General features: G+C 37.2%; 1 protein-coding gene across 1 annotated transcript in view; it reads right to left on the minus strand.

Moving 5' to 3' along the window:
- Positions 1-4423, minus strand: part of LOC135222905 (lysozyme-like) — an 11044-nt gene extending 6621 nt beyond the window's left edge. The window contains exon 1 of the mRNA XM_064261298.1: positions 4129-4423. Coding sequence (XP_064117368.1) covers positions 4129-4195 — 67 coding nt within the window. The 5' untranslated portion in view covers positions 4196-4423. The remainder of the gene's footprint in view (positions 1-4128) is intronic.
- Between the last annotated feature and the right edge of the window lie 6293 nt (positions 4424-10716).

Genomic DNA, 10716 nt, shown 5'->3' on the forward strand with positions numbered 1-10716 from the left:
GACGTTCTCGAAGGGGGATAAATAGATGGGGAAACTAAGTTGTAGTGGAGAAGACTTTCCAAGACCTATATCTTTTGGAGAAAGAAGGTTGGGGACGAATAACAGTTTAAAAAAATGATTTTGGTATTTTGCACCACACACACACACACAACACACACACACACTCAAATGTAAGTTTGTACTCTTCATTTTGCATAGTTATGTGTAAAAGTGATAACTTTTCTTTGGCTTATTAATTTCTTTCACGGAAAAGGCATAAATGTTTGACATCTTAGGGAAATATACGTAATGGCAGAATACCATTAGAGTACTGGAATGCCCTTTAAAGAGCAAAGTATGGAAAAAGAAAACTGAGATGTTACCTTTTCTGGACTGTTTATTTAGTTATATAATATAAATCATGGTGTTGGAGGTATCGTTTTTCCACATATGCTGGCAGTTCGTATCTCTGGTTATTGTAGGGTTGCACATTTGTAGCATTTATCTCCACTATTTGGACTGCAGAATCCTATCACAAAACAAATGTAATTGTAGCAAACTTAGAACCCACACACACATAGCGTATGTGTGCTGTGCATGTAAGATAATTGGATTCCTTAAGTTCAATATATATGTTATGCCCTAATGGAAGTGTCGTTAAGAATAAATAAGAACGATCGTGACTATTCTGGGAGGTACCTGAACAGATTTTTTATTTTATTTTTCGATTGGCTTTGATAGATTTTTCTTGGTGATGGCAATAGCCTAAGGATTAAATCGGTTTTAACATCACAATGCATTATTTTTAGTTGTTATTAAAAATACATTGTGGGTGGTCCGTCCACTAAAAGCTCACTATATTTTGTAAAAACCAGCAATTTGATACATATATTATTTTATTCATTGAAAATGTAGTAAGAATAATTTTATGCTGATGAATAATTGACCTTTATTGAATTATTCCTATTTAAAACATATAATGACAATCTTCAAGTTGCAGTTCTTGTAGGAAATATATTTCTCTCCAAAAATTTATTGTCTATGCTCTATTTATCGTTAATCAAAAATTAAATGGGCTACGAGATTTTTTTTTCTTTTTTTTACTGGGCTGATGGTTAATGACTAAAACGAGTTGAGAAAAACTGACTTAAGGCAATCTAGCCGATGCATGAACTTTCCAGGTTCCTAAAAGAGAGTTAAAATCGACTTCCTTTTTTTATTTATTGAGGTAAACATTAGCGTTATTATTATTATTATTATTATTATTATTCAGAAGATGAACCCTATTCTTATGGAACAAGCCCACAGGGGCCACTGACCTGAAATTCAAGCTTTCAGAGAATATGGTGTTCATTAGGAGGAACTAATAGTTGAGATTCCAATTTAAAAAAATAAAATACAAAGCAGGATTATTATTTCAATATGTGAAGGATAGAAACATAAACGTAGCAACGTGAGTGAAAGTTCTTAGGAAGGCGAGAAAAGGTTCTTGATGAAGAATGAATGTCTCGAATGAGCGACTGAAAGAAATGGTGAGAAACATGTTTTTAAGAACGCACCGAAGAGTTTTACTTCGCGATTTATTCATTAATTCTTTTAGTTGTTATTTTTGTATTTATCTTTTGTAAAAGGATTTCTTTCATCCTTGAGTTTTACGTTTTTAGGTAGCAACCAACTGTCCTTGGGCTAACGGAGTTTGGTCTTCATAGTGGCTATCCATCCAATTACTAACCAGATCCGACGTCGCTTGATTTTACATAAAAGTATCGAGAAGGTTATTATTGTGCAGCTTAAGCGAAGGACGACTGATTTATTTTACGACTGTAGAAATAGAAAACTGCTTGCATACCAAAAGCAGTTGAATGATGCGTGTGGCGAAAAAATGTGTGCACCATTTTTCCTCGACTTAAATTTGCCACGTCCCGAGTCTGTAGTAATGAAGATGAAAGCTGGCGGCAGGGGCGATGGTCCTTTCTCGTGTATGATGTATTTATGTATTCTTTTGAATTTATCTTCGACAGAGTCGTGGTAACCTTTTCCGTATTTTATTTTATCATGTATTTGGTATTGAAACGGTTACATTAACTAATGATTGAGTGGTATTTGAATTCGAAGATGCCTAACTTGCTATCGTAGATAGCGTCACCCGCGGAAGGAATGGCTCGTCCTTCCTTGCAAAGCATGAGGCATATTCTGTAAATCGTTTTATTTACTGAGCAGTGTTAAAGTGAGTATCGTTCCCCGACTCGTGTCGTCCCTTTTTTGTAATTCCTCAATCCTTTAGGGATTATTGAAATTGAACCGGTCACGGACCCCTTAAGGATCACGTGGTCGTTCATTGAGATCTAATATAGCGCAGGCCCGTCCGTACCCAGAGGTATATATAAAAGATGAAATACTTGTAAATGTTATTTTAGTTGAATTAAGAAGAAAAATTGGGTATGCAGTCTATGCCCTTCCACGCTATTAGATGTTATCCGAAGTACTGACTTTGAATAAAATCACTTATAAATATGGTGGCTATATCATATTCCTATTATCACTCTTGTATTTCCTACTACTAAAGAATGATGATACTGTATAATAACAAAATTTATAAAAAAGACTTGCCAAAAAAAAAAGATTGTTATTTATTACTTTTGTAAGTACAGGTCAATGAATAGGATAGTCACAGAAAATATGAACTTCCAGAAATTTTTTTTGGGGGGGTGTCGACCCCAGCCCTCCTCGGTACAGGCCTGTTGAGCGTTTGTGTTAATGAATCCCATTTTTCTATCGAATGTAAGATTTCTCGAAAACTGTAAAATTAATTGTATATATATATATATATATATATATATATATATATATATATATATATATATATATATATATATATACTGACCATGTTTAAGCATTGACAATCTCTTAATGTGGCAGAATCCATGTAGGATTCAGCGGTTAAAAATACTAAAGGATTCTTGTAGTGCACAGTTTCCATCTAACCAATGGCCTGTCCCCAGTGGCGGACATACCCGCTGGGCACTTCCAGCTTTTTTTATATTTTCTCCCACTTCTGAAGCAGTGTTACCAGACAATCGCATCGTTCTGGCTCCATACTCGGTCAGTGAATGACCCCTGCCATTTCCTAATGGTTTTTAAGCAAGGTCATCCACCAGGTGTCCAGAGTGGAAGTTAAGGAGACAAGGCACTCAGTGCCTTAACTGTACCCATCATCCTACGGCCAATGATATCTGGGGCTCATCCTAAAGGGGTGACAAGCTGCAAGGCGGCAGGGGCTCATACCATGAGCTTTGGGCTCTAATCCAGTTACTTTCAACTGAGCCAGTAGGTCCTGGTGCATCGAGGTATATGTATGTATGTATGTATGTGTACATCTATAACATTTGATATATATAATATTATATATATATATATATATATATATATATATATATATACATATATATTATAATACACGCACCCCAGGACACATCAGTTGTCCAAGTCTTTTCCTTATTTTTTCCTAATGTGCTTTTTTTCTTTTACGAAGAAAATCTTATTTTGAATAGATGTTTATTTGCAAAAATATTTGTGTAGATACAACTTTAATTATAAGTTAAAATGGACTCCATACATTTGTTGCTTAGAGTGATTGCAGTAAACAAGTCTGTAGAAAACGATTGTTGGTCAGTGATAATATTTTTGCTGCAAGAATTATCAAGAGTTGCATAAGGTGCAAACAGGTCTCTCTCTCTCTCTCTCTCTCTCTCGCTTAGTCAGTCATCCCAAGCAACTTCCGTGGAAGTTCCCTGTAACAGTGATTAACACTTTCGCTATAATCAGTCCTAAAATTTCAACTATTTTACATTCGACCAGTTAAGTAAATACTATACTTTATGTGAATATTATTTCAACATTTCCGAGTGTTGACTTTCAACCCTTAATAAAACACAACGCTCATAGAGTTTACAAGAGGATAAAAGTTGAATTGCTATTGGGATCTGCTCATTTTCTTGAACATATGACGGAAAGATTTTAAGCTAGATTGCATTCGAGAACATTGATTTAAGCAAAGTTGCTGTATTTCTAATGGTTCTAACAGATATACACACTCTTACAAATACACACCTGCGAACACACACATATTCACGCAAAAGTTTGTATTACCTTCGATAAGGACGAATCCGATCCCTATAGCGAAAATGAAGACGACATTCCTGATTGCACTGTGCATCCTTGATGTGTGGCCCCTCTTCTTTACACAAATGATACGTCACAATATACGAACTTCCACAGGCTCCCTCACCACAGCCCACGTAAGTTAACACACAACAGAAAAGGCCTGCGAACCCAAGGAATTCCTGCGAATGCTTTCCAACTGGCCTTGCTCTGCGTTTATATATAGAATCGTGCAGAGCGGAAGCTCCCAAAAGGTCCGGGTTGAAAACGGGACTGAGTGACGCAGACTTGGAGGCGGGTCCCTTTCAGGCAAGTCTGGAAAGGTCAACGGTCAAGACGGCAACGTTGCTGCCGCCACCTTTTGCGCAAAAGCCCAACCCACCATTGGGTTGGTGTGTGACCACAGACTATTTAATTTTCACTTTGATGTTGATCGTAAGACTAGAAACCGGTATCTTCGACGTGAATGCCTTTTCAGACTATGTCAACAGCTGCGTTCTTTATAGAAATAATTGGAAATTATGTTTTTACACACACACACACACACACACACACACACACACACACACATATATATATATATATATATATATATTATATATATATATATATAGAGAGAGAGAGAGAGAGAGAGAGAGAGAGAGAGAGAGAGAGAGAAAGTTAATCTGAAAACAAAACATTAAAAGCCGTGTTTATCCTGTATTGTGACATAAGGTGTTAAGTGTATAACGAAACAATCATGTAAAGGAAAACATATGACGAAAACATGTGGAATTGTTTAGAATATTGGAATAGTTTTTTTAAACAACTGATTGATTTTTTGCTGTTAGATAATTTTCTTTGCACACCAGATAGGAAATATATTAACTGTAGACTGAATAACTTTTATTTACCACCTCATCGTGTCCATTATGGGTGAAAATTGTCATTTTCTTTGCTCTCGCTTCCGGTAAAACATTCGCTCCTTTTATCAGTATGATACAATTATTTATTCATTTATCATTTGAATGGTTGAAATTGCTTCTTAGATTATTATACTTGGTAAAACTGAAAATATATTAAATTGTCCATAACTTTGATAGTGATATGAAATTTTCTTTTATTTTGTTATATATAGTAAGAATAACCTTTTATCAACCAATATTGTAAATTTGAAATATTTACGTAATGGTTTATGTGGGTAAAAGGAAGGAGGACATTGACGTCACGGGTCGCAGAGACTGTCGTCACTGCTTGCCAAAGACGAGGCCAGACTCCAAAGTTGAATGTGGAAATAGGGTTGTGACGCTTACGAGAAAGTCTGCATCCTTGATTTTATCAAGAGTAGTTTTTGTAAGCAGAAACACAATTCCTCACGTTTGGAACGCTAAATTTCAGTCGGAACGAAAATTATTAGAGATATCTTTGGAAAATTATTGATATGTGACTGACAGGACTAATTTTTGTTAGCAGTTGAGTTATATTCCAGAATCCTTGGTAACTAATGTACACAAAGTTAACGGTCCATCGCAGTACCTATTTACCGTGCGTCAAACCTCAATTGTTGCAAGTAAATGTTCAATTTTTCCTTGGAATTCCGGGAGTGAGTCATAGTGTTTTAAGTAATACAATGTGTTTCGAAAACTGGTAAGAGGGCGGAGGCCTCTTTTTCACCTCCAAGTCAGCTGAAAATCTTTCTATACTGCAATAGGTAATTCCTTAGTCAGTGTTGCCGTTGTATCCGCATAAAGTTTCCGTAAACGCTCAGTTACGTTTTTCAAGCGATGCTTGTTTACTTTTGGCCTTCTATACGAAAACAAAATTCTCACCTTACTCGGTAAACAAAATTATTTAATTTTCTAATTGTGAACAATGTTTCATCCGAGTCTGTCACTGATATGTGTAATATCTGAATCGATGTGTTCGTCACTATTTGACCATATAGTTATACACTGTTCCTCGGCAGCATTATTAACATTTTGAGGCTGTATGCCACATATTATAACACTATTGTCTGCATTAATGTGTTCATCACTATCTGACGATATAATCATGCACTGTTCCTCGTCACATTATTAACATTTTGAGGCTGCGTGTCACATAATATAACACAATTGTCTCGCTCATTTTCATTTTTTTTCTTTTTTCATCATCAGCTTCGTCTGAAGATGAGTAATCTTCAGGAAAAAAGACTTTTAATATGTAATCATGTGAATAATATGAATCCACTAATTCATTGCCGTCCTGAGTTTCACAAATTTCAACTTCTTCTTTGGAAAATAGCAGTTTTGTGGGGAAAAAAATTCGATATATAATCACGCGATTTGCGGCCATTCATGTTTTCTTCATTTATAGGCCATCTGCTGTATATGGTCACTATAAAGTATCGAACGGGATAAAACAATGAACTCATATGCATGATAATGGATTGGCGATCTGGGAAGATAGAATACTTAGTCTGCATAATTATGGTTGCCACTTGATCTTTACGAGTTTTGCAGAGATGCAGGTATATGTAATATTAGAAGTTTCATTGTCTATGAAACGTGAGCTCCAAGATATATTTTTGAAACTGGACATTACCTTTGTACATAGCAAATTAATTAAAAGTGAGAATTCTGGCACTGAAAATCCTTCGTTGAAAACACTGAGTATCGCACTTGTTTAGCGTACTACCCTATAGCGATAAAAATTGTATGCCCATAGGAGATTGTGGAGGAAATTGATCACTTGTTTACTGCACCTATTCGTAGGATATGATGATCATGAACTTCTCACATAAGGATTTGAACGATTTCTATCAATTTCGTTATACTTAAGGTACATTATTCATATATATAATAATTCTATATATATAGAGATAGATAGATAGATAGATAGATATAGATATATATATATATATATATAATATATATAGATATACGCATATATATATATATATGTATATATATATATATACACATACATACATACATACATACATACATATATATATATACACATACATATGAGAAGTATTATTTTTTCCTTTCTTATTTGTCCCAGATATATTTACAGATAAGTTTGTAATAAGCATAACAGCATTTATGTATCAGTATATAACTCATTAAATCATAAAGGAAATAATTTTATAATATATTAACAGATTGATGTACATTAATCATATCACCGTCATATTCTGATGAGTCTTATCTTTTATAATATTGTATTTGAATGAGAAATTGTTTAAAAGTAAAAAAATATTGCAATTTGTATATGATAAATTTACATGAATACTCCATGAAGAAATTGCCGCTGAAAATGCAGATGTGGAATCCGCATCGACATACAAACTTGGATAGCTGACGAAAATTCCGCACTTCGGCAACACTGATACCAAGGTGGAGGATCTTGTTTTGCTTCCACTTTCCCGGGTGACGTCACGTCGTGCCTCTAGCACGTCATCCATTCATTAAAAAAGACATGACTGATGTCCCATCAGACGTGAATGCATTATAGTTTGGAGGGGACGTAATAAAGTGCTTAGAAATCTTCGCATTATTTGGAAATACAATTCGCACGGAACAGCAGACATTCCGTCCCTTTAGCACAGTCATCCATTGAAGACATGACTAAAGCACGTCAGATGTGAATGCATTATAATAGTTTGGAGGGACGTAATAAATATGTGTCACTTAGTAAAATAAATCCAAAGTGCAAAGAGCAATTCGTGTTATTTGGAAATGCAATTCGCACGGACTACTAGAAATTGTTTGAAAAAATGTCCTGTATACAGATTTTTTTTTAGCTTCTGGTTTACCTAGACGTATAAAAAAAGGTCAGTTCAGTATCAGTTAACGTCTGTAGGGGATATAACGAATTTGTTTCATTTATTGGCTAATGAAAGGCGCATCAAGTGTACTTATTCTTAGGAAAAAGCACTTATAGATATACAGAGAGAGATCTATGGTTCATACCATCACGCCCGCCTGTTTATCCCGAATAAAGGGCGGGGGCTGGGGCTTGGGGGGTGGGGCGAATTGGGGAATATTATAAGTCATCCAGAATCATATAAATGTATAATTATTTACTCCTGTCAAGAATCATAAGTTTTTTTTTTTTTTTTTTAATTCTACAAACAATGTACCCAGGCGACCTTAGCCACTTAGTGCAAGCAATGAATCTTTGTATTGTGATGTAACTGTTGTATTTATTTATTCCATTATAGAAGTTAAAGAATGAAACCCTTTATCCTCAGGTGAAGCACAATCTGCGAGAATATATAAAAAAGCCACGAAACAAAGAAAAATACTTTTATTCTCTCTCTCTCTCTCTCTTAATATCTGAATACCTTTGCAAGGACAAATGTGGTCTGAAAGGTAAGCACTAGACCAACTTCGCATTTTATCTTAGTGATTCGTATTCAAGAAGAATGTTCTGTAGTGAGGCTCCACATATCAAAATAAACATCGTTACATGAACGCTCGTGCATACTACTGCGAGACAGAATGGAATGGGAAATAAAACTGAAATTGTTGTCTAAACCGGGAAGAGAGGTTGATCATGACTACGTCCATTTAGTAAGCCGTGCTTTACCCGCTACTTGTGTTTTCATTTATATTACTTTCATAAACTCTGTAATATCGTCTGATATAGACTCAAATACTTTTATTTAATATTATCCTTAGGTGTCATTATCGAAGGCAGTAGGATAAAAGCTACAGGGGGGAAGTGGAGAAAGTTAGCTAGAGTAGTATGTGATATAAAAATGCCAATCAAGCTAAAAGTAAAGATATATAACACTGTAATAAGACCAGCGTTAATGTATGGAGCAGAAACATGGGCTCTAAGAAGAAAAAAGGAAGTATAGATTCAGAGAACAGAGATGAGAATGCTGAATGGATTATGGGAGTACTGCTGTTTAAGAAATTGGAAAATGATGAAATAAGACGAAGGGAAGGCATAGTAAAGATTACAGAAGTGATAAGAGAGTCATGATTGAGATGGTATGGCAGTGGCGGATCTAAAAATCTCTCATGTATATATATATATATATATATATATATATATATATATATATATATATATATACATATATATATATATATATATATATATATATATATATATATATATATATATATATATATTACGGTTTTTGATCGCCTCGTCTTCCCAGTATCATTCATTTTTAGTTATTTGCTAGAAGAGCAGACATTTTTACCCCCACCTTTAAAGCATTGGGGAGATTGGCATGTCCGGTCTGGGGGGGGGGGGGGGAAAGGGGGGGGGGGGGGGAAATAATCTGTTAACGACTAGACCTAGTGTATAGGGTAAGAAGGGCAGGTCGCAGGGGTTATATAGACTTCTTGGTACTCCTAGCTTTAGACCACTTTTCCCACAAATCTGCTGGTTGTGTTTTTGCATCTTTCCAGACAATGCCGTAGGCAGTGTGTGATCCCAGGCTGCTTGGAAATGCCCTGATTCGTCCTCAGTCTACACCAGCTTCTGTTATCGGGCAGATGTGCTCGCTTCTGACTTGAAGTCAGCCCCTTTGTTTCGTCGTCGCTGGTTTGAGCCCTCCTCAGACATCACGATACATGTGGAAGCCACTAAGGACTACAGGTATGCCTTGAAAGTGCAAAATCCAACCAGTCCTATTCCTTCAAGACGAATCTTGCTATTTCCATTTTCAAATTTCCCTTTTATAACTCCTCTACTGAACGACCTTTGTCCAACATCGTAGCACGTGCTACCCCTTTGACCTGTCCAAGATTAAGTCTTCATTGAACATTTCATTTAAGCACTAGAATTCCTCCTCTTGTGTATGATTAAAGATCAACACCCTCCATAGTGATTAGCTGAGATATTACGCAAGAAGTCTTTAGTTTATGTTGTGTGTAATTTGGGCATTCATTTCCAGATTACTGAGTCCATGCTCCGTCTCCTCGCAAGCGCTCGTATTACCTGAATTCATAAATTTGGAAACCAGCATTGCAGTAGATGTTGATTCCAGCCAGTTTTTCCACTTTGTGAAAGATAAGAGTGTTCCAGACAGTACACGGCCTCCCCCACATGGCATACCTGCCTTGCCTTTATCTCAGGCCATTCAATGTTGCTTGTAAATAAATGTAAATTAGATTAATCTGCTGAGTTTTCAATGGCGACCTTTCATTCCCTTTAACAATTATCTAAGGTAAGTCATAAGCGCTCCATTTTCCCATCCAGGGACACGTGGCGGGCCTCGCCAGCCTGTCCCAGGAAATGTGCCGGGCCACGCCCGCCTGTCCCAGGACACATGGCGGGCCTCGCCCGCCCGTCCCGGGACACATGGCAGGCCTCGCCCGCCCGTCCCAGGACACGTGGAGGGCCTCGCCCGCCCGTCCCGGGTCATGTGGAGGGCCTCGCCCACCCGTCCCGGGACACGTGGCGGATCCTGCCCGCCCGTCCCGGGATAGGTGGCGGGCACCGCCCGCCCATCCCGGGACGCGTGGTGGACACCGCCCATCCATCCCGGGAGACATGGCGGGCCTCGCCCGCCCGTCCTGGGTCGCGTGGTGGGCACCGCCCGCCCGCCCCGTGAGACACCGTCCCGGGACATGTAGCGGGCCTGGCCTA

The sequence above is a fragment of the Macrobrachium nipponense genome, chromosome 8, assembly GCF_015104395.2.
Source record: "Macrobrachium nipponense isolate FS-2020 chromosome 8, ASM1510439v2, whole genome shotgun sequence".
In the NCBI taxonomy this organism is placed as follows: domain Eukaryota; kingdom Metazoa; phylum Arthropoda; class Malacostraca; order Decapoda; family Palaemonidae; genus Macrobrachium; species Macrobrachium nipponense.